General features: G+C 35.2%; 1 protein-coding gene and 1 long non-coding RNA gene across 3 annotated transcripts in view; both read left to right on the top strand.

The window, feature by feature from the left end:
• The window catches only part of LOC112050265 (uncharacterized), a 98,532-nt gene that overhangs the window by 54,068 nt on the left and 18,299 nt on the right, over positions 1 to 26,165 (top strand). For both annotated transcript variants that reach the window (XM_052888208.1, XM_052888210.1), the window contains exons 5-6: positions 16,855 to 17,004; positions 24,683 to 24,778. In XM_052888208.1, coding sequence (XP_052744168.1) covers positions 16,855 to 17,004; positions 24,683 to 24,778 — 246 coding nt within the window. The remainder of the gene's footprint in view (positions 1 to 16,854; positions 17,005 to 24,682; positions 24,779 to 26,165) is intronic.
• On the top strand, positions 7,245 to 13,884 carry LOC128199303 (uncharacterized). The gene is made up of 2 exons (XR_008251967.1): positions 7,245 to 8,419; positions 8,498 to 13,884. It is a non-coding gene; the product is annotated as an uncharacterized LOC128199303 (long non-coding RNA).

The raw sequence follows: 26,165 nt of genomic DNA, 5'->3' as shown, positions 1-26,165 counted from the left end.
TAACGATTAACGCACACTTGTGGACGACAGCCAGTCCCCCCCTGAAAGAAACTTTTGAAGAAACCGAGGATGATTGAAAAGAGAAATCTTCAGTATCTGTATACACATCTGCCGGTATTCTATTTGTCCCCTAGCAGCGTGTGAAAAAGCTGTTTAAAATGGCGCTTATAGTTAAAGATAAATGAAAAATCCTCTGTTGTCCACTTCTCCAGTATGCGCCGGCCATATGGTGACGGACTGGGTCGGCGCGATTGGTGTGTAGATTCTATTTATCAACCTGATTAGAAAGATCATTCAAGGTGGCCGGAGCTACTTGCTCTCCCGAAGGCCATTGGTCCTAACGCTCTAAGAAAACTCTGCTGGATTGCGTTAGCGTCAAGCGTTAATAATCGCATATTATACGAGTACATAAAGGAGTCATCGGACTTCCGCGACTTTATCGATCGATTTATGTACGTCGAAGGATTTTCTACAAGCTTTCAAATACTTTATTACTAATTGTTATCAGAAATCCTTATTTAGTTTTGACCTCATCTATAAAAGGAAATCGAATGCAAATGTGACGGCCATTCTCAAGAATTCGCAAACAATATATTTTGGTGATTTCTGTGTCTGAAACCTGAATTGTCTCAGATTAGGATCAGTAAATGAGATACATTGCAGAGAGAGCTTAAGCACCTTACTTTTCTTTAAGTAAAATCGTTATAATTTTTTTTATTCTTCTTGAAGTCAATTTATCATCATCATTTCCTTGTCCTTATCCCACTTGAAAAATTGGTCATTCACTTCTATCATATCACGTCAACACTTATCAGCTTTTACACACAGTTAATTATTTGTACACTCCAACCATCTCTCCTCTTTTAGAATTTAAACTATCGTGAGTGTTATTCATATTAAATGATTATGAAACACGGCTAAAACTCACGTGATATTACGTCGGAGTATGCCCGACTAGTTTCGAACCCATACGGGGCCCTTAGTCATGAGCTGGTTCTTGCATCGCGGCACGATCCAAACTGCGAAGCGGCTGCGCGACGCGCTGCTGCACGCATTGCGCGCGCGGAGAGGGGTTGAGTGGTGGGGAGTGAAGGTTCCGTTACACTCTCCGACGGTTCATTAATGTCATCTTCATTAGACTCGTCTTCTTGTAAGCAAACCGAACTAATGCTATCTTGTTCCAAGTTTGTTGTATGTGACAATGAAAGAAATAGCGGTTTCCACGCTGTGGGCAGCAACCATCCATGATCCCGATTAAAATTCGGGTGACGACTAATTTCTATCGCTTCACGCATCTTACGAGGTACTAGAAACTTTTCCCTTGACAATACAGAAGCCTTATCAAAACGGATATAATGAGTCGTACCCGAAGCTAGAACATGCTCGGCTATTGTTGAACCGTCCGTGTCCACATTCTTCATGCTCCGTATGTGTTCTTTTACTCTTGTGGTGATGTTACGGCGAGTCTCACCGATGTATGATCTACCACAGTCACACGGAATCTTGTACACCCCGGGCACGTTCAGCGGATCCCTATCCTTAGGCGATCGCAGTATACTCTTCCTCTATCTCTCCTCTTACTCTTTTCTTGCGCCTTTCCACTTGCAATTTCAGCATCATCAAATTTGAAGTTATTTTTGTGTTTTACTAAGCGATAGGTCCGTGGCCCAGGTAATGTGACATAACGGTTAAGGCCGGTATCACCGGCGGCATGTTTATTAATACTGGTATCTCGGTCCACATTGTTTTTCTTTCTACCATTTCGCAATGGTGTCTACTGTCTATGCCTATAAAAATACTACTAGAAGGTCAACTAGATCAAGCCGCACTATCGCACGTGGGCACTTACGTCTCCTAATGCATTCACGCATTTACTTAGCAAATAATATTAATTAATTGGCAGGCATAATAAAAAAAACAGTATAAAACCTAAAGAGTCTATTTGTCATGGTACCGTCTACAAACCTATCAGTAGATAGGACATAATTGCTGCAATGTTATTTATCAGAGTCACACGGGTGATGGAACGAGCTATGCTCGGAGTATCTCTGCGTGATCGAATCAGAAATGAGGATATCCGCAGAAGAACCAAAGTCACCGACAAAGCTCTAAGAGTCGCGAAGCTGAAGTGGCAATGGGCGGACGGGTCATAGTTCGAAGATTCGATGGCCGTTGAGGTCCCAAGGTGCTGGAATGGCGACCACGCACTTAAAAACGAAATGTTGGTTGATCCTCCACCAGGTGGACGGACGACATCAAACAAGTCGCAGGGGTTCACTGCAGGCGGCTCAGAATCGTGATGTTTGGTAGTCCCTACAAAAGGCCTACGTCCTGCGGTGGATGTCCATCGGCCGATATGATGATGATAATGATGATGAATGTTATTTATTGCTATTAAAAGTCAAAGACAAATCGATTTCTGAAAGTTTTTAAGGTTAAAAAAATTAACGAGTTATTCGCAATTGCTTCGATTTTCCTTGAAAAACAAAAAATATTTTTATCCAGGCTCTAAATAATAATCAATGTCGTATTTACTTAGCGCTCTGTATCTAATGGTTTCACAGTAAACCTATGAACCTGATCAAGGTACGTCAACACTCGTAGCCTTCGGATAAATGAGTGCGAGGGTCGCAGATGACCAAACGGCATCTTGTGAAACTTGTGTCTTTAATTTCTAATCAAATAAATTAATCTTTGTGTTAAATATATTAATGTGAATATAAATAAATGTCAATCTATACTAATATTATAAATGCGAAAGTGAGTTTGCTTCACCGACATACATGCTACTAATATTATAAACGCGAAAGTTTGTTTGGATGTTTGTTACTCTTTAACGCCGCAACTACTGAATGGATTTGACTGAAATTTGGAATAGAAATAGATTTTACTCTGGAATAACACATAGGCTACTTGTCATTCCGGAAAATCCATGGTTCCCGCGGGATTTGTGAAAAACTGATTTCCACGCGGATGAAGTCGCGGGCGTATATAGTAGCAGATCTTTATAAGAAACGACCTTTAGCCAATTCTACCTAAATACCTAGGTATAATTTGAGACACCGGCAATACCAAGTACACACCATAAATGATCTCATAAAACAGGATAAATCGCGAAATAGGTACCTAGATACTATGATAAACACTAGTATTTATATTAAATATTTTACATAAATAAATAATGTATTTCATACATATATTATACTAATGGACACTTCTTCCCTATCCCTACTCTACACTATTCAACCCCAACCCTACTCCTACCCCTTGACTCTTAAACGTTTGTAGGGGAAAAAGAAAATAGTTGCTTTTATGGTTTTACCGGCAATTATTCTAATTTATCCAACCTTTAAACCTTGCCTATACCTCCACGATAATCTCAAGACCAAGATAAAATAAATTTGTTCAGTCGATCTCCAGTTTTAGCGAGACTAACGAACAGTTTTTTTTCGAATTCATTTATATGTATATAGATACCGTAATCTTGTATATAGGTACTTAATTATCTACTCTTTTTTTTTCCTGTCCTATAACATAATTACTGTGAGGAATTTGTTATTTACGAGTAGTAATTATATTAAATATGTAGGTAAAGTAGTAATATTTATTAAGTAGCATAACAACATCGTGGTGCCCAAGGGAGGAAAAAAGAAAAAGAGGCAGACCAATTAGTAGATGGAATGACGATCTGATTGCCTTTGAAGGGACATACTGGACCCGATCAGCAATGGAAAGGACACAATGGAAGAGGATGGGGGAGGCCTTTGCCCAGCAGTGGGATGAAATTTAACTGTAAAGCATGTAATAAATATTATGTAATTTAGATTGTAAAGGCTTAAATAAATAAATAAATAAATATTTATTATGTGAGCCGTGATACCCCAATGGATATGACCTCTGCCTCCGATTCCGGAGGGTGTGGGTTCGAATCCGGTCCGGGGCATGCTCAACCAACATGTCAGTTGGGTGCATTTTAACAAATTAAATATCAAGTGTCTCAAACGGTGAAGGAAAACCATTGAAAGGAAACCTGCATACCAGAGAATTTTCTCAATTCTCTGTGTGTGTGAAGTCTGCCAATTCGCATTGGGCCACCGTTGTGGACTATTGGCCTAACCCCTCTCAGTAGCTGAGAGGATACTCGATGCAACAGAGAAGTTGGAGGTGCATGCCCCGATACGGATTCGAACCAGCACCGGACCGAGGTAAATTTTAGAATGGAGCGAGATCCAATTATGGCGCCTTTCCTGTTTGCTCCTAACATTATAAACTAGGGACGTTTGAAAAGTTCGTAGCCTAACGTATATCTGAATGTCATACATTTTTAACCGACTTCAAAAAAAGGAGGAGGTTTCTCAATTCGACCGTTCGATTTCGATTCGATTCAAGCCGTTTAAAAAAAAAATGCGCGGCCCGAGACCGATTTTGAAAATTCTATTTTCCCTAGAAATTCATGGTATTTTTGAGTGGCTATATTTTATCCCCGTATTCACACGGGAACGGGAAGTATGGGGGTGAAACCACGGTGCGTCAGCTAGTAAATAAAACAACATAAAATAAAATGATTAAAGATTTTTCTTTCGCAAAGCTTTTCCTTTATTTTGCTTCCGAACTGATCAATCGATGTCGACACGACTTCTTCTATGTAATGCTAATTATTCGTATTCGATATTAATTCGTTCTGCTTTTTCTTTTTTTATTTTATTCCCTTTTTAAAGAGCTTAGTCTCTAAAGTGACTATGTAGCTCTCGTAATGCTACTTAAGCTATAACATACATTAATTAAAATTATCTTAAGCCTAATTAAGTAATACTATCTAGTTATTTACATAATAACAATTGGATACTTTATACCCAACTAGCCGACGCCCGCGACTTCGTCCGCGTGAAACTCGATGTAAACTTTCAACTACCCCTATCCTACCCCTACTCTACCCCTACTCTACCCCTACCATACCCCTACCCTACCCCTAGCCTGCTTTTCTGGTTGATTTTTTACACCTTGTGTCCGAAAAACCCAAATATCTTACGGAACCCTATTTTTTTCCAAAATAAAATTTAGCCTATGTTACTTGTGGATAATATAGCTTTCGAATGGTGAAAGAACTTTTAAAATTGGTCCAGTAGTTTTTGAGCCTATTCATTACAAACAAACAAACAAACAAACATACAAACAAAGTTTTCCTCTTTATAATATTAGTATAGATATAATTTAGTAGTAAGACCTCTTTTTTGGTAGTTTGGTTAAGCAAACTTTTAGAAACATTTCTGCAGTCCACGTGTACGAAATAGATTACAGCTGTAATTGTTTACCTTACCAGTGCTTTGTAATTTTAAACATTTAAGCACTATAAAGATAAATATTTCCCCGTTGTCACATGCATTTACAGACATCGATAAGATCTGCAGTTGTCGTGAAACAAGCGAAATAATTGATCTCTCAGCAAACTGTGTGCTTCGTAGTTTATTTTTTCATTTCAACCTGAAGCATCTAACAAACGAGTAAGACAATTGAAATAATTTTATTTATAAATATATATTTTTTTTAATCACACTAATATTTTAAAGGCGAAAGTTGTTGTGTGTGTAAGTTTGAAAGTGTGTAAGTATGTTTGTTCCTCCTTCACGCTGCGGCTACTGAAGCGATTTGGTTGAAATTTGAAATGGAAATAGATTTTTGGCAAAATGCTGAGTTTTCTTTTCTTTTTCTGGGTTATGCCACATATCGCGTTCTATATTGCTCCACTGTTTTGAGTGGACAGTTCAGCCATATTTTTTTTTTTACAATTTATTAATGTGATATGTGGCATTACTTGAAATAGAGATCTTTTCTTATTTAATTAAAACCTCGTGTCACGGTGTTTTGGTACCACTTTTTAGAGACGGCTCGACTGATTTTAATGTTTTTTTTTATATATTTGGCATTTATGAGGATAGGTCGTAAAGAGTATCTCATCGACAATCGACATCCTATATTTTCAATTCGCGATATTAGTTTTTTTCGTATAAAAGAAATTTATTCTAGTTAGTTTGTCTTTAGTACTTATACATACCTTATTAACGTGTTTTTATGATGAATATATGTATTTATACGTATTTATATATGAATTATACGTAGTATTCTTTTATTTATTGAGTTATATTAATCATAATGCAATTTATCTTGTAAAATCAAAAAGTAGAGTACAAAACGGTACATACCGTATATTAACGGGGTTTTGTCGGATTTGATGATTGTTTCCGTCAGTTATTCGGCGAGAATAACAAAAAAATATAATTAAGTATTCATTGTTCAAAAGTCTGTTAAAAAGAGATTGTTATGAAATTAGACGGACACAAGAAATACACTAAAAATGTGTGAAAAAGTGTGCTTTTAACTTTTAGGTGGCTTTGCAAAGGGTTAGATTTCATTTGTTTTTTTTTTTCCGACAAAAATTAAAAAAAAATCTGATCAATGCGCACAAATTACAAGTATGTAATGAATTCTACTGATATGCCCAATTTGTAAATAATTTATAATTGCCTAATGGATAATAACGTTTTGTTGATTATAATAATTAGTGATTTATGAATTGCAGATGTTTTTGTACAAAAGTGGAACAAGGTTTTTGATTTTTTGTACACTTTGTAATTAAACATTGTAACAAATAACTGATTCCTTAGTTTTTTTATATTGTTGGGCATAATTTTACTGTCGAGCCCGGAAACAAAAATATATCATTGAGAAATATCAAAAATTCAAAATCAATTTATTTGAAGTAGGTAAACTTAGCTTACAAGCACTTTCGAAACGTTAGGTTATGCTGTTAACGTAGTAAGTAAAGTCGAAAACTTGACAAAGTATGTACCTGCATACTATATTTATCTATCAATACAATACGCGAAAAAAATTCTAAAATCTCAAACTCTTCGAAAATTAAAAAAATGTATTGGAACGAATGGGATTTGCTATCAACAGTCACTTGATCAAGTTATCGATCAGATCTGTCATTCCCATATATTTTTTTAGCAATTGTAGAAAGACAATCGACGTGCAACATGGCTAAGGCCCAGTTTACACTCATTTTGAATTTAATTTAAACTTTTTGTAGGGATAATTGTCTGATTGTGTAAGTGTCAGCGGGGGGTGTTTTGAAGGGGATTTTATAATAATGTTACACAAAAGAGGGGGGGTGGGATGCTTTGAAGGGGATTATGTAACAATGTTACACAATCATAGATAACATAATAAAGATCCGTGTACCAAAATGAACGCAGTTGGAATGAGTCCATTAAGGCATAAATGGAAATGTTTGCATCTCACTTTGAATTTTAATGCTAAATTTTCAATTGTAATGAGCTATGTGAAGTACGCTATTACATTATTTATTAAATTTATGTTAAGTGCATAATCTTGTGTATTATGTCATCTTTTGGCAAATAAACTGTTTTTTTTTCCTTTTTAAAGAGCATCTTTTTAGGATACAATAGACGAAAAGCGGAGCAAAGGATTAAGTATTTTTTCTGTAAGTCGAGTTTAAAAAATAATACGATGTGTATTAGGTAGGTATATGTATAAAAGTCACTCACGATATGTCGAAAACCGCTTGAGGTACAAAGTTGAAATTTGGCAGGGAGGTAGTTCTTAGTAGACATTCGCTAAGAACGGATTTTGCAAGAGGGTCCAATTAAGGAGGTCTAAGGGCGGACGAAGTGGCGGGCGTCCGCTAGTTTTTTATATTGCAGTGATTATTCTAGTAGGTCTAGTCAACGACATTTTTATACTATAGACATGTTACGAGTACATGACTACAAAATCACCGCAAAAAGTGGGCCGAATTCAGCGACTCCACTGAGCGCACACATGTACAATTCTGTGTTTAATTCTATTATATATTTATGTTTATACAGTTTCTAAAGTTCCTAAACACACAACTCGACATAGTATAAGTATTTTATTTGTATAAGTTTATATATTTTGTTTAAATAACTTTCAAATATTAGATAGAAGTAGGCGTTACTTTGCGGAAGTTCATCATGAATAATTATTTATTTTGCTATCATCCGCGAAAAGCCGACGAACCCATGCGACAACGTCACCCAGGTCCGACAAAATACTCTCTACGTACGTTTCACCCCGAAACCGGAGCATCCTCAGACGTTCAATTGCAAACGTTGCAATTGCACGTTGTAGAGTCAACATCTCCTTCATTATATTTAAATAACTTTCGTTGTTTACTATTGTTAGATTTTTAATTATTTAAATAATTATAAATACATAAGACAACATATAAAAACTCCTTCTTCCAGATAAATGTTTTAATCTGTACTGTTTATTAATGATTATGGTTTTATTCTGAGGTTGGTAGGGTATTGTGATATATACTCTATGAAAAAGAGGCTAACATGCGATGAAGTGGCGTGAAGTAAATTTAATTAATGTATTATCCATCTACCAAAGTAACGATTTGTTTAAGAATGAGTAATAAGTTATTTGAAATACAGTTTATACATTCCAGCTTGTGTAATTTTATTCCATTGCTTTTATCAGAAGTGAGAGTACCTACGAACACGATGTCATTACCTACATTAAAGTCGATCTACAGAAAGAAAATGTAACGGCATTTAAATGAAGTGTGAATTTGGGAAACAGTGGTTTACATTACGAGAAATGCGATAAAAATCATACGTGTGTACAACCATTAAGTATGTATACCACTGACGGCTATGGGACCACGCCGCACTGGTCCCGGTAAAAGTATTTATGCGATGTCGGTTGTCGATGCTTACAATATCTAACAAGAATGAAGAAACGTAAACGTAACACACTTATACCATGTTGACGATATTTATGAGCAAAACAGTCAAACAGTCCAACAGCACTCATAAGAGGATATTATTTGAAAAACTGCGAGAGAACAGAGAAGAACGTGTAAATTAATAACAAAATACAAAGATGCATGTGTGGTGTTAGCTGCAGAGTTATATGAGATGGAATCCTGTTGGTTTGACGGATGAGAAATACCAATGATGTCTAAATATATTAAACTAGGTGTCTGGTGAGTTTTATTATTTTGATTAAACAGCCTCATAAATTATTCAGTTGTGACTAATATGAAATAAAATTACAAAGAATAAATAATCACTAGGTGAAACTAAGTATGGTTGATAGGTTGTCAGTTTGTCTGGCTTATTGTCAAAACATTTTTGTTAGATGACTATATCTAGGAAACCAAAATCATTTAAGTGAAAAGTACACACACACACACACACACATACACACTGCTCAAGAAATTAACGTATGAAGACAGACCACTCTAGGGTTGTTAGGATGACTACTAGGAGGGACTACATTACATCCGTTGCTGACATGGGACTAAAATGAATTAACTAAAATATTGTTTTTTTTTGTGCCTGTAACTTCAAACTATACATTTGTTATATGTGAGTTTTTATGACTGAATAACATAAAAATTAAAAATATATGAAGTTTTATGTAATGGTTCAAGTATTATTTTAGGCCTTGATGTAGGTACCTGATAACAAGTTTTGAGACAGCTATTACAATATTTTCAGATAGGATTTGCTTAGATATATCATTATGTAGATTACTGTATGTACTTAATATAAATTTTTTTTAAATCTTTTAAGAAATTGGATTGATAGATTTCTTGAAAAATAAATTTGTAGTTATGTTTGAAAACCTATTTAACTATTCAAGCGTTGACAACATGCCTTCAGCCTATTTAGTATAGAACAGTTATTAACAATCTGCAGCAACACAGTAAATGATTCTTATCCATGAATATTATTATATTCGGCTTATCTACAAGAGTACTAAGAGATATTATGATATTCATCTTAATGAAATCTTATAATTAATTAAATTGGAGATTTTTTTTAGGGTGATATTAAAAAGTTACTTGTGTGACAATTGAGTAATAAATAATTAATTATAATAATATCATTGATCACAAATTGTCTTAGAGCCCAGTCTGTATGGACTTCAAGTAAAGAGACACAGATTGCCATAAATAGGTTGTAAAATATTTGTCTAAGACATATTTTGACAGTTTTGTGGGTGGGTGACGTTGGGCTCTCTTTTCATTAATGGTCATGTGCAGATGTATAGATTCTACATACAAGTAAATTAACCATACTATTGCTGTTGTTTTAGATTCAATCAATCAGTTTATTATTTGCAGATACACTAGTGTATTTAATCCATGTCTCATTTGTTTATTTCTAGCATTTTATTAGATTGCAACATTTTGTATAATTATGAAAATTAGTAATTATTATGGGGTTGTGGTTAGAATTATATATTCGGATGGTTACAATGATATGTGCATAAGGTTTTAACTAGGGTATACTAGTACACTAAAGGTAAAAAAAAAAAATTAGAAAATTCCTTGGCCAACATATTAAGTGGTATAGGTTTTGAATATAGATTTGTATTGGGTCCTTAGGTAGTCAGTACATTTGTGCATCTACAAAGTGCACGCCACCGAGTTGTTGGTACCTGCATGCAACTGATGGGTGGTCTGCATCAAGTATGAATCAATATAGAGACTTAAATCATTACATCAGTAAAATAATTAATGGATATAGCCAAAAAAAAAAAAAAAAGAAATTTAACAGAATTAAAAAAAAAGAATATACTAAAATTAATGAATAGGTAAAACCTCTGATAGCAAACTAGAGGTATATAACAAAGGGGGTGGTCTGGTCTAAGACAGGTTTATGCTACTATTATTACAAAAAAGGGGGTAGTCTGAAGATAATTATACAATACATAGTCAAATATCATCTTTTCTTATCTAGTGATAACTACTAGGATTGGATTACATACTAAAATTATTACAATCATAAATCGCAATATTTTCAAGAAGTCTTTATTATCATTAAAAAAAAAAGCATTTCTTTAAGAGAAAGAGTCTTTTGTCTGAATTAAAGTAAATTGATAGATTAACACATGTTTAACATTTTATTTCATTTTATGTACCGGGTCTAAGGTTCATTCAATTATAGACTGATTTTCTCTTGGATGCTAGGTATGCTAGTTATGTTAAATTAAATTATTTGTCAAACAAGTATGATATTTATCTGAACGATTAAGTGACTGAGCTATGTGATACTGTGTGAAAATATTTGATTACAGATCCGAGATGCATGGATATTGATTGATGAATATGGGATATATGAGATTCTCATGATAATCATTGGGTTGAACACAGCCCTATTCGACAGTTGACCCAAATCACAAAGATGAGAGAAGTTACACTATGTATTGATAACACACGATTTAAATTTAGTATTTTTATTTATGATATGATGATATTATAATTATGTATTATATTGAGAGTTATTAGTTTTGATATCATATATACATATATTTTAAATATTTGCTCACATCCATGATGTTATTCATTAATTATGACTTACTGATGACGATTTGTGTTTTGGTAAAATTTTAATATAAGGATAGATGTATTACACAGGCCGACACGATTTTCGTTGTCCAAGATATAATTTTTTTTTTTTCTACTGATTTTGTAGTGCTGATTACGAAATCAGACCTAATTTTATCATACCACATCAGATTTTTAGTAAAATTAATATATTCGCTAGTTTTGATTTTTCAGTGAAATTTTCGAGTTTTGGCACTCTTTCTTTGAATTAAGCAACCTCTCATGAGAAATTACTTCAGTTATAACAACGACACACCTATTTGTAACGCGTTTCGTGGAAATAAGCTGTTATAGTGCCTTTGTTAAAAAAAATATATATATATTTTAGTTAATGGTTTTTTTTGTTGTTGGAAAACGTCTGATAAACATAACGTCTTCTATAAAGTGTCACAATAGTCCAGATATATTTTGTTACATTTGTTGAAACTTTATGATTCTAAGCAAAAACTGAAAAATTTGTGGAAAATATGTATAATAAATATGTAGCTTATTTTGACTTCAAAATACAAATAAAATCGTGGACTCTGCAGTTTGTACTAATCGTGTTGAACAATTAAGGCAGTGGACACTGGACATACAGCAAAAGACAATCTCTACCTTTTGGTACTACCTATGATATAGTGAAAGCAAGACAATCATACAGATATTGTTATTTTTGCTGTATGTTAGAAGCTTTTAAAGTAAAATTTGTTTTCCTTTTTGTAAAAAAAAAAATTGATGTGATAGAGTAATTGTGCAGGTATTTTTGTGTTCAAAATACTATAAATTACTGATAATTTTTACTGAAATCAAAACAACGTTCAAAAAGTATTCATTTGTCGGCCGGTGTTATCGATAATATTTTAGATTGTATTATAGTATAGTAGTGTTATGACGACTAATATACCGTTATTTGTTTTGTGAATGATTATGGATATATTTGTTGTATAATAATTTCTCTATTGATTATTACACAGCAAAATAAAATAAATAAATAAATATAAAAAGATTCCAACGAATTGATAAACTCCTTTTTTTTGAAGTCGTTTAAAAATGTATGTATATGTATTTATATCTGATTTTATATTTTGATTATCTTCTATCACATGTCATCTGGAAGTCTAACACGATCATGAAGTCCTGTAACTATATTAGTTCTGAACTTGATGGTGAGGGGTTCGGTGCAGATGCAACACATCATCTGGAAGTCTAACACGATCACAAAGTCCTGTAACTTTACTAGTTCTTGACTTGGTGGTGAGGGGTTCGGTGCAGATGTCACACATCATCTGGAAGTCTAACACGATCACAAAGTCCTGTAACTTTACTAGTTCTTGACTTGGTGGTGAGGGGTTCGGTGCAGATGTCACACATCATCTGGAAGTCTAACACGATCACAAAGTCCTGTAATTTTACTAGTTCTGGACTTGGTGGTGAGGGGTTCGGTGCAGATGTCACACATCATCTGGAAGTCTAACACGATCACAAAGTCCTGTAACTTTACTAGTTCTGGACTGGGTGGTGAGGGGTTCGGTGCAGATGCCATGAATCGATGATGACGAATTTGACAAATATAAATAATGTTTTGAAATGATGAAAATAGATAAGTTGATTGACAAAAGCTTCACATGAACATTATGTTTATTTATAATATGTATCACTCTTATTCTTATTTAACATTTTTATGATAAAAGTTTATAGAAGAAATCAAGAATTTCATTATAGTTTCATTGGATTCTTTTAAATAACTTATGGGATGCTGTGTGATAATTAATTATAAAATTTTATTGTTAACATTGTTCTATTTATAGTTGATATTATAGTAATGTCATAATTTCATGATATTCTTGTGTTGTTTGGGGACAAACTCTTAGTAAGGATGGCCGAATATTAGAAGATAAAGACATTACATTTGTAAATATTACATATCGTCTATGTACTTAATGCTTTAAATTAATCTACTACTCTGTCTAAGTTAATTACAATATTTAATAAGTCTCTGTCTAGAGTAAAGCTCCCTCTTGTCATCTGGAAGCTCAGACAAATATTAGAAGATAAAGACATTACATTTGTAAATATTACATATCGTCTATGTACTTAATGCTTTAAATTAATCTACTACTCTGTCTAAGTTAATTACAATATTTAATAAGTCTCTGTCTAGAGTAAAGCTCCCTCTTGTCATCTGGAAGCTCAGACAAATATTAGAAGATAAAGACATTACATTTGTAAATATTACATATCGTCTATGTACTTAATGCTTTAAATTAATCTACTACTCTGTCTAAGTTAATTACAATATTTAATAAGTCTCTGTCTAGAGTAAAGCTCCCTCTTGTCATCTGGAAGCTCAGACAAATATTAGAAGATAAAGACATTACATTTGTAAATATTACATATCGTCTATGTACTTAATGCTTTAAATTAATCTACTACTCTGTCTAAGTTAATTACAATATTTAATAAGTCTCTGTCTAGAGTAAAGCTCCCTCTTGTCATCTGGAAGCTCAGACAAATATTAGAAGATAAAGACATTACATTTGTAAATATTACATATCGTCTATGTACTTAATGCTTTAAATTAATCTACTACTCTGTCTAAGTTAATTACAATATTTAATAAGTCTCTGTCTAGAGTAAAGCTCCCTCTTGTCATCTGGAAGCTCAGACATACATAAGACCTACCTCGCTAGATGTTGTTTTTCGTCAAAGTACATGATTTACTTGTATGATCTAATGCGATTATAAGAACTGTCTCTGTAGAATCGAGGTTTCATAGTTATAACTTTATATTAACATAACTTTTAGTTTAGTTTAGGAATGACAAAATGACAGACAATTTTGTCATGAATTTGGGTAATTGGACTGAATCTGGAAGTGATTAAAGATTGAATTTATTTCAAATTTGTAAAAACAAGAATTAACATACCAGTTTAACTGAATTTAAGTGTTTGGATTTTTATCAATAGAATCACTATCAAAATCTGTATAGGTCTGTATTCACAATTTGTAAATATTGAATGAGAAATCTGTTAAACTATAATTATATTAATTCTTAAAGAATAATTAAATGTATTGTAGGGTGTTTCAACATATTGTTAAATCAAGGTTTAAAATTAGAAAATATCTGTAATGACAAAATTGAATTTTACTACTTGTAAATCAGTGAATTTAGCAAGTAGTAATAATAATAGATTAATTGGGACTCACTTTTGTTATAATTAGAAATTATTGGAGAATTAATGAGTTGTGGTAATAAACATAAATTAAAATTTTAAATACTATGAGACATAGTTCAGTGAATCTTTATAATAATGTAATGTTAGAATTTATTTGTGTTTACAAAGTTTGAGGACAAACTTGTAGTCAGTATGGCCGAATGTTAGATTTTTAATTATTTAAATAATTATAAATACATAAGACAACATATAAAAACTCCTTCTTCCAGATAAATGTTTTAATCTGTACTGTTTATTAATGATTATGGTTTTATTCTGAGGTTGGTAGGGTATTGTGATATATACTCTATGAAAAAGAGGCTAACATGCGATGAAGTGGCGTGAAGTAAATTTAATTAATGTATTATCCATCTACCAAAGTAACGATTTGTTTAAGAATGAGTAATAAGTTATTTGAAATACAGTTTATACATTCCAGCTTGTGTTATTTTATTCCATTGCTTTTACTACGAATGTTTACAAATACAATGAATTGCGGTCAATTAGCCGCTTTTGTTCGCCTCAGTTTTGACGCGCTAGTGACATATCTCTATTATAAAATCTTTGGGTCTAATTCTACAAACACGCCTACTAAGTGGGATATTCTATTAAATTGCACGCAAACAACTCTACCTTCAAAGAAATCACAGCCAAGCGCAAAGTTTTCGTCAAACAAACAAGTCGTCTAAAAACGCATGTATGTAGGCGTTAGAGCTAACGCTAATAAGCATAATACCATTTATGTCGTGCGAATGACAAAATTAATATATAACACAACGGTTATGTACCTTGACCTAAAAAGCGACAAATGTATTGGGCAGTTTTGCATATTATCGTGATTTGCCGTTTTGATTAGTGTATTTTCAAATGTTTGTAGTAAGTGTTAGATAGTTTTAGATTATTTACTACTAACTGACGCACCGCGGTTTCACCCGGTAGTTCCCGTTCCCCTGAGAATACGGGGTTTAAATATAGCCTATTTAAACTCATAAATACCGTGGTATTTATATTTTGGTAAAAGAATTTCTAAAATCGGTTCTGTAGATCTAAAGATTACGTCCTATATCGCCACAAACTTTACCTCTATGATATTGGTATTTTTTCTTGTGTGCGTGCTAGGTTACTTAACAGACCAGGGATAATGCAGGCATAGAAGCTTTGCTAGAGACTACTTGAGACTCGATCTGAGATTTTGTAGAAACTTTGGGATCAATGGGGTATGTGAACTCAGTGGTCAGTTCTGAAGCTCCCGTGACTGTGGTTGGAATCTACGTATCCATCCGTGTGTCATATTTTTTTTTTAATAGAAAAGAATGGATGATTGTCGTGGATAGAGGGATTAATGATTATCCGAACCCACGGCTAGAGAAGACTAAGTCACTATCCACTGCGCCACACGGTCGTTAAAACTACACCGTCAACAAAACAAATAACAGGACAGAGAATTCAATGTATAAACATAATACGAATTACAATAACAATCAGCAGCCAGTTATGTTTAAACACTCTCTGCGGTGTGTGATACAGTATCAAAACAGCTCGACTATTCCATTATAGAAAAGGAACTGAAATAATACAGTGTTCAGAGGACCTTGTTTTGATGATAGTATATTCCAGTAAGAGCAGTGATAGATCTAGTTCGGAGGGCGTATGTTCGAATTTGGGTATGCACCTCCAACTTTTTAGTTATGTGCATTTTACTAGGTACATTAAATAACACGTGTATCAAATGGTGAAGGAATAAAACATCGTGAGGAACCTGCTTAACTGAGAATTTAGTTAATTCTCTGCGTGTGTGAAGTCTACCAATCCGCATTGGGCCAGCGTGGTGAACTAACCCTAACCCCTGTCATTCAGAGAAGAGACTAAACAGTGAGTCGAATATGGATTGTTAATGAGTTACAATGACTAAATTCGAGTATGTTGTTATTAGAATCGTTCCCTTAACAGGGCTCGTGCTCAACAGGCGAGGCGAATATGGGTTTTTTAATGATAAGGTACAAGGTACAATGACTTAATTCGAGTATCCCTTATCGTTGCTCAGGAGCAAGCACCTTATTAAAACGAATGCGTGCTTAGTTATTACTTAGTTGGTGACAAAAGAATGCTCTTACCAAAAAGGAGAGTAATCTAAAGGGTCTTTGTTCGGTAGTTGATGTTATCTTTTTAACAGTAAATAAATGAAAGTATTATTTGGCTTGTCCCCAGGTGTTCCACCTGCGCGACATCCGCTGGGAGCGGCAGCGGTTCCTCTCCAAGTCGTTCGTGGCGTTCGTCACCTTCAACGTGTTCAGCTACTCGCTGCTGGCGGCCGAGGTGCTCACCATCAACGTCGCTGACACGTCCCCCAAGCAGAAGGTGAGTTCTTCAACTTTCTTTTTCTGTTTGTGTACGTGCCGTATGTTCAGACCAATTATAGAAGGACCTGTATCGCACTCATAATCACGAACAAAATTATCTGTCATTTTCTGAAGAAAACGAACTTAGATTTGGTATATATTTTATACTAAACTAGAAGTTTTGCAATTTTGTTACGCAATTCAATTACACAAAAAGGTATTTTTACGGAGCTCTTTAACTGACGAACACGATTACAACTATTTAACATCGATTTTATAGAGACAGTTTTCATAATCGCATTAGATCGTTGATCATATACTTTGACAGAAATGTAACGTCTAGCGAGGCGGGTATAATAATTGGTCTGAGGCCGTATGCCGTAAGGCTCCTTAATTGGATCTCAGAGGTGTCACCGGGGGGCGAACGTAGAAGCATCGCACGATGGGACCCGATGGCAGAAGCAGAAAGATGGGCGGAACTCTCCTCTGAGGTTCGGACCGCTTAGGATTAGTATAAGCAACATGTGGACATCCACATTCCTCGTTTTTTCATTGTACGTTTTTAGTTACACCGGCATGGTACCACATGTGTATTTATATTCACGGTATATCAATGTAAGACGTTTTATAGTCTGGCAAGTTCGTTGATAACACTCCCATGATATGCGGGCGACAGGGGGAATGACTGCGCGGGTGTGAAATCGTGCGTGCGGGGGAAGTGACGTGCATCAGTTGTCGGTTTTTTATTAATCGCTACACACCCCCCGGCCTGCGCTGAACATGCGGAGTGTTACGAACGAAGTTGCCAAGTTATAGTAATAACGTGGGATTCTAGTGGTAAAATAATTTTCAAAATTAGTTCGGTAGATCTATAGATTACCCGCTACAATATCACTTACTTATGTATTATCGATTCGTCTACAAGGATAATAATATTTATTAACATTTTAACATTATGTCAATGTTGATTATATGAATGTAAGCATCCAACCAAGTTAATGACGTATGAGTTTTATACCAAACTGAATATTAAGTACGAAAACAATGCTCGAAATTGACGAAGAGCATTGTCATTAACTCATTTAAGAAGACTTTAATGTTCCTAATTGTATTTATGGTGAGAAACTACTAACTATAATATTTTTTGTAACTTTTAGGCTAATTTAACAACATTATGATGAATGGGTCCGCTTAATGTTTTTACATTACAATCGATGTACCACTGCGATGTTTTTACACCACTGTACTCTACAGAGTTACACTAATTAAAAATGTGTTTACCATTTTTATGAGCCATTGAGCGAAAAAATTGCGTTTCGTAATGAGTTTCATTTCCGTTTATATGATAATATGTGGCCGGATTGTGTTGTCTGCGTCATATCTACGCTGTGGGAACAGTGTCCTGACAAATTACTTAATTTACTCAAATTGCTCGTGAGTGTCACCCGGCCGTCAGCGCGTCTTCACAGCGAGTTAGAGCGGGGGCACGCGATGCGTTGCGGCGCCGCATCGCAAAGATTTCACAGTATCAACGGGCACGCGAGCAGTGCGGCGCCGCAACGTTGTTATGTCGCAGCGACGCCGTAGCAGCGTTGGACCATCTGTTAAAAGTCAAAAGTCAAAATTCATTTATTTCAATTATGCTTAGTTTACAAGCACTTTTGAAAGACAAGATTATGTCATAATTTAATTTAATTTAATGGTGGTAATAATAGTCGAAAACTTAAAACTAAAGTTACGAGGGTTCCAAACGCGCCTTGGTCCGAGAAGAGCCAACAACAAACTCAGCCAAGGTTTTTTTTTTGTTTTCCACCATTTTACAAACTTATTTAAAACTAAGCACACAGTTAATAACACATTGGCATAAACAACTGAGCGGTGCCGCTCCGACGTCGCAACGCATTCACTCCTCCCCGCCTCGTCTCGGTGGTTGCGGTGCGGTGCCGAACCGCATCGTGTGATAAGCCACAGATATTTCTATGGAAGACGATGCAGCGATACCGCTACGGCGCCGCACCGCTGCCGCAACGCATCGTGTGCCCCCGCTACGGACTTCGTGTACAACGTAGATGACGCCGCAGCCTTAAAATCGCAGCGGCGTCGCAGTTGCGCCTTACCATAAGCTCTTAAATCGGCAATGATTCCATAATGTTTCGACATTTAGTATCCTGAGGGCCATTAAACTTATCGCAGAATAGTTTTGTATCGTCATCGGCCATTTCATTCACTCAATTTGTATCACTTACTGAGGTGACATAGGCACTGCTGCCGCATAGTCATGATGGTTATGCAAAAGGTTGTGGTAACCTGCACTGCCGTCGTAAAGAATCGAATTTTTACTTATCTACATAGTCTTGCGGTGCGGCGGCGTCATCTATACTAAGGCTTATTGTCGCTTACAATTGCATGAATTTTGCATATAACTGGATAAAATCGTTCAGAGATAGATTACACCTTGCGTTGTGGAAGTGTTCTGACAAAGTACTTAATTTACTCAAATTGCTCGTGGGTGTCAGACGACCATCAGCTCGTCTCCGCATGCCCACTTATCGTCGCGTCAACTGCGATGTTTAGAATTGCATGATCTCCTGCACGTACCTAGCTCGTCAACGACATATCTCGTGATGAGAGAGATGCTCGTACAAATCGTCGACGAATCGCGGCAAAAAAAAAGTGAAATGAAAAAATCTTTATTCGTCAACTGAGTCTTACAAACAACTACTGTAAAGTGTGTGTCAGCTCCGATGCACGAATGGAGTTTACTCTTTCAGATTGACTGTCTAAATAGGTGTATGTTGCCCCGCAGCATACACTATGTACGTTCCAATACCTACGCCTTATAAGCGAAAGGTGCGCAACCGAGTAGCAGCAGGTCGCGGCGTGCGCGCCCGGTGAAAGGTGCGCAGAATAGGTTGCGCCTATAAAACGTAACGCTGTCATTCGTTCATCGAATTTTACTGCCCATATTTTTTTATATCGGGGATAGTCCCCGGTAAAATTTAAAAAGCGATTCTTATGGAGTAAACTCTAAAAACATTCCTTGTTTGTCACGATGGGAGGAATAGCCCAGGATTCGTGGAGCATTTTTACAATTGATTACTATACTAATCAAGTTTATTTTCCGTGAGTAGCTTCATCTTGATGAGACGCTCAAATTTTATATTTATGAAAATTCTTGATTCTGGTAGCTAACTGGGTTACTAACCATCTGGTTTTTTTAATGTTGCTTAATTAATAGGCTAGAATGAGTATACGAGGGTGGGACAACACATTGTTGGACGTGTTCCTTGCATGATCTGGCAGGTGTTAAAAAAACTGTATACAATTGAGAAACCTAACTGCCCAAAGCCACAGCGGTCCAAACTCCATATTTCCCTAACGTACTTATACTTACCTAATAGAAGCATGAGAAATTTAACAAGCCGACCAACGCCCTGAGGTTTCACCCGCCTGGTTCCAGTTCCCGTGTAAATACGGGGATAAAATGTAGCCTATGACACTCACAAATAAAGTGGCTTTCTAGTGGTAAAAGCATTTTTAAAATTGGTCTAATAAATCCAGAGATATCCCTATAACACTACAAACTTTACCTCTATAGTATTATGTGTAGATAAGCAAATTAAGCACACTTGATAATTTCTCCTTGTAGACGTATCGATCGCTGCCCTTGACTGCCACAACGCTATACAACGTCGGGAAGGTCAGCTATTGGTCTCAAACAAAGACATAATGATGGTCGCTTGCCAACAGCACACATCATTACAGAAATATTTAATGCTAAATAGAATAACGTATTTTGGACCGAGAACCTGCGAGAGTCAGACCTATTTTATACCCAACTACCTGACGCCGCGCGGTTGTCTTCCTCGATAAATAAGCTATCTAACACTGAAAGAATTTTACAAATCGGACTAGTAATTCCTGAGATTAACCCGTTCAACCAAATAACCAAGCAAACTCTTCAGCTTTATAATATTAGTATTAATATAAGGAAGGGTGAATGTTTTTAGCCAAAGCTTTTTCCATAGATAAGTACGGTAGATATGGAATTTTGGCCTGTGGTGACTTTGATTTTAGCCGGTTTCAAAGGTCCGGCAAAACAAGCGTTGGTCGTCGCAAAGAGTCTTGGTTTCGAAACATCCGAGAGTGGGCCGGTATCGTGAATGTCGCATAGTTATTTCGCCTCGCCTGCTAACCTGTTTTTTATCTCTATTTTTAGGAGCTAGGTCCATTTTGGCTGGTTTTGGCTTGCTTCTCACTCCATAATTGTATTTGTGACTCAATTAATTTTGATTACTTAAATTAATTTTAGGGACTTACCTATGATAGGAACATGGACAGACAAACATTTCCTTTATAAATGTGGTATGTCTGACTATGACAGGCTCTCCGTCAATTTACTTTGGTCACTGTTATTATGTGGGAAATACTAATATTGTATACGTGTACATACAATGATACGGTGCGATTTTATGGGTAGTTAAACTTTAGAGAGCAAAGGTTCATTGATAATAAAAATTAACTTATAGACGTTTTGCTTTACGACTTCGCGTAGGAAGTAAAATATATATCTATCTATATTTATAATATAACTGTAACTGGTCAAATTTTGTACATGGAAGATATTTTGAAAATTTTTGTTAGAGGGCATTATAGAATCGATTCTGAAACCAAATTTTTTTTTTTCGATTTTTGGTCTATCAGTCTGTCTGTCTGTATTTTATGTTGACTGTGCATCACTTTGAAACTACTGAATTAATTGAGATACTTTTAATTAAATAGGAGTTGAAGTTTTTTTTTTGTTATTTAAATCGTTTTGAGTTATATTTTTTCAAAATAATTAATGGACTATTTATTACATATAAAACATGCGAAAATATAAATAGAAGGGGGCGACATAGGGGTTAAAAGTAACCTAACCCAATACCTCAAAATCTCTTCAACTAACTACTCTAGGACTATCTATTACATATAAAACATGCGAAAATATAAATAGAAGGGGGCGAAATAGGGGTTAAAAGTAACCTAACCCAATACCTCAAAATCTCTTCAACTAACTACTCTAGGACTATCTATTACATATAAAACATGCGAAAATATAAATAGAAGGGGGCGACATAGGGGTTAAAAGTAACCTAACCCAATACCTCAAAATCTCTTCAACTAACTACTCTAGGACTATCTATTACATATAAAACATGCGAAAATATAAATAGAAGGGGGCGAAATAGGGGTTAAAAGTAACCTAACCCAATACCTCAAAATCTCTTCAACTAACTACTCTAGGACTATCTATTACATATAAAACATGCGAAAATATAAATAGAAGGGGGCGAAATAGGGGTTAAAAGTAACCTAACCCAATACCTCAAAATCTCTTCAACTAACTACTCTAGGACTATCTATTACATATAAAACATGCGAAAATATAAATAGAAGGGGGCGAAATAGGGGTTAAAAGTAACCTAACCCAATACCTCAAAATCTCTTCAACTAACTACTCTAGGACTATCTATTACATATAAAACATGCGAAAATATAAATAGAAGGGGGCGAAATAGGGGTTAAAAGTGACCTAACCTAATACCTCAAAATCTGAAATCTCTACCAACGAGACTAAAGGGTTTAAAAACGAGCAAACGAGTTATCTTTAGTGTTTTTTAATAAAAAAAATATATGTGTACAAAACGGAATTTAATGTGCTTGAAAATATATTGTTTACTAACCATAAATCATTCTGTGAGTGATGACTGCCGTTTTCCGTTTAGAGTTCCGTATACTTATCATATCATTACCAAAGTTAAATACTTGATGTGCTGACGAATCATTCACCTTATTAAACAAATAGATCGCCTCCAGATTATTTGTTCGTATTAACATGAATTAGCCTAATGAGGTAATTTACATGAATAAACAAAAATTAATTTGTCCGTTTCGTGTCTGTTTCTATTTTAAATTGATAGCTTTTCATTAAATGCATATTAAATGTATATAACCCCGTGGAAAATTTACAATTGATTACTATCAAATGAATTTTCCGTGAGTAGGTTACAAATTGCGTGGTACTTTATCTAAAGAAAGAAAGAAAATTATTTTATTTGGACACACACACACTCACATAATACACAGAAGACAACAAATAAAAAAAGGAATAAATTTTAAAAATAAAGAAAACCAATAATTTAAAGATATTAAATAAATCCAAAAAGAAAAATCTCTCTCGTTCCGCTCAGAAATTTTTATTATCTGGTAAACCAGTTAGCTACCAGAATCAAGAATTTTTGAAAATGAAAAAATTGAGCGTCGCATCACGGAAAATATTTATTAACGTGATAGTAATCAATTGCACGGATTTTGGGCTAATAATATACGGTACTTATTTAAAAAAAATATATCATATATTTTTAAATTGTTTGTCTGATTGTTCCGGCCAAAAGGACTAGACCGGTTTTAAAAGGATTTTCACTAGATACATATATCTGATATTAGAAGGAATGTAGTTTATCTCCGTATTTCTACGGAAACGGGAACTAAGCGGGTGGAACCGCCGGGCGTCCGTTAGTTAAATAAATTGATCACCTCTAGATTGTTCGTTAGGATTAACATAAATTAGCCTAATGAGGTAATTGTAATGAGATAGCACATACACAATACAAAAGCTTATTCAAACTTGTATACCAGTACATACTAAATCGCTTATTTACTTAAGGGTAATAACTCATTACATCTACCCGACCCCAAACCAGCCTCTGCCTTTGCCTCGCCTCGAATATTGTCTGACAAGGCTACCACATTATTTTAAATATAATTTATCCTAAATTTATAGTTGGTTGTTGATTTGTTTATAAAATATTACAGAACCAGCAGTATAGATAAAGAAAGGTATTTCAGATTAAATCAAATTAAATCAAATTTGCCAGACAATTTTTTAAGGGGGCTTATTTGTCATATGCACCAAAGATCCAGTCTCCGATGGCTGAAGATGGACTGGAAAGAAAACGCCATCGCTCGCTTTGTTCATAGTTCCTTTCAGTTTTTGTTTTCCCTACCACCTAAACATGGATATCTTCAAGTCAAGAGACCGAGGCACCTTCTAGGCAAGCGCGTTCCAACATAGACTGCATAGCCACCAGGCATTATTGCCAAGCGCTCGTCTATACGAATATCACATACACAAAGTTAAAGCAGTATGGTCATGTATGAATGTTTTAATCTTGGGCCGAAGGACAAAAAGATAAAGATCATATTCCACACGCAACATCGCCAAAGGTTTTCACGGGAACTACGTCCTAAAGCTAAAACGAGGTAAAGTTTGTGAAGTGGTAATCTCTGCAATCACCTACAAGGTGGCAATCTCTCAATCTTATGTATCGATTTTGAAATTTCTTCTACTAATAAGGAAACCATGTTTATTTGTGACTGTGGAAAGAGAACTACGCACGTGAAACATCAGAGCGTCTGTGCTAGTATTTAGTATTTGTTTTGTATATGTTTGTACTACCTTTTTCAAGGTTGTGCCAAGCAGAGTGGTGTTTGATGCTTCAACTACTTAAGTTTCGATCTTCAGTTCTCTTGGTGGTTGAAGCATCAGTCACTACAATAGTGCTTACTCAAGCATTGTGATGAATGGTACAATTTTTAGATAAACGTTTTCTAGTAATATATGTACTTTATATTACTTTCATATTTTGTTACAGAGCTTCTACCAGCACATCTTCAACGGCTGCTACGCGGTGCTGTTCTTCATTGTGGTGGTCTTCTTCCTCATCTACGGGGTCGAAGTGTATTTTAAGGTAAATTCATTCATCATCATTATTAGCATATTTTAACGGCCAACTACATAGGAGACGGGATATGGAGCGTAAACCTACCACACTGCTGTAATGCGGCACACTGCCTTCAGTGTTAAAACGATTTGTTTTTTTTGATGTAGGCTTCCGCTTGACCACAATCAAGTCGGATGGAAAGCAATGATGAGGAAGATGCCTATATTATACGTGTCCGGAAACACCGACGCCGGAAGGGGAATTTAAAATAATTATTAATTACATACCAAATATAAATGTAAAGAGTTTTACTATGGTGTTGATGAAAGAGTTGGTTGTTTTTTGACGTTTATAGTACGGTTTTAGTAATAGCATAAAGTTATTACTAGGGGAACAGAGGGTAATGAGAGCCAGAGGGTAATTGGAGCGGTGCGACTAGAGACAAAACTAGACCTCGTATTCACTCGGTTGTCACTCGGACACCTTCGGCATGCTGCGATCGCGTTTCTCTACTGTTCTAGACTCGCCAATGCCACGCGTTGTGTGACCACGGGCGTTTGTCGATTTTTTGCTCCGCGCTTATAAAAAATACGAAATTTTATCGGCCAGGTAAGTGTGAAGTTATGCACTTGTTACAATCAAATCTATTTTATTGTATAGCTAATGGTATTAATTTTGAGTATCTGAGCGTATAATTTCTTTACAAGCTAGTTCCAATAAATAATTTTATTTTATTTAAAAATGATGGTAGTCGGGTAATCAGAGCTTATTAGGTTCTGATTACCCTTTGTAGCTCCGATTGCCCCATAAGCATTATAATATGATATAGATCATGGTGTAAGTCCATCTATACTAATTGAGCTACAAGTGGAAGCATCTACAACAAATAGTACACAAAACATGTCGCCAAACACCATCCCTTATAAAATCCCGTTTATTTCGAATGATGGCGGGCTTAGCGTGATATTATTTATACACGATCACTGTTAAATTGATGATTGACCTTTGCCTTCGATTCGGTAGGTGTAGGTTTGAATCCGTTCCGGGGCATGCACTTCTAACTTTTTAGTTACATGCATTTTTAGAAATGAAATATCACGTGTCTCAAACGGTGAAGTAAAAACCCGAGAATTTTCTCTAGGTGTGTGAAGTCTGCTAATCCGCATTGTGTCAAAAAATTATTAGCCTAATCCCTCTCATTCTGAAAGGAGACTTGTGCTTAACAATGAGCCAAACATGGGTTGTCAATGATAATGATGTGACCAGACTGCTAAAGAACGGGACGGCTTAAGAAAACCTCAGTATCTCATATCCAGACCCATCAGGAGTCGAACTGAGGTTAGATCTAGGCATCGTGATCCTAAACCTCAGCTTAGTCAGTGGGCCAACGAGGCAGAAGCAAAATCATTCATCA

Source organism: Bicyclus anynana, chromosome 2 (assembly GCF_947172395.1).
Source record: "Bicyclus anynana chromosome 2, ilBicAnyn1.1, whole genome shotgun sequence".
NCBI classification, from domain to species: domain Eukaryota; kingdom Metazoa; phylum Arthropoda; class Insecta; order Lepidoptera; family Nymphalidae; genus Bicyclus; species Bicyclus anynana.
This window is presented reverse-complemented; position numbering and strand designations above follow the sequence as displayed.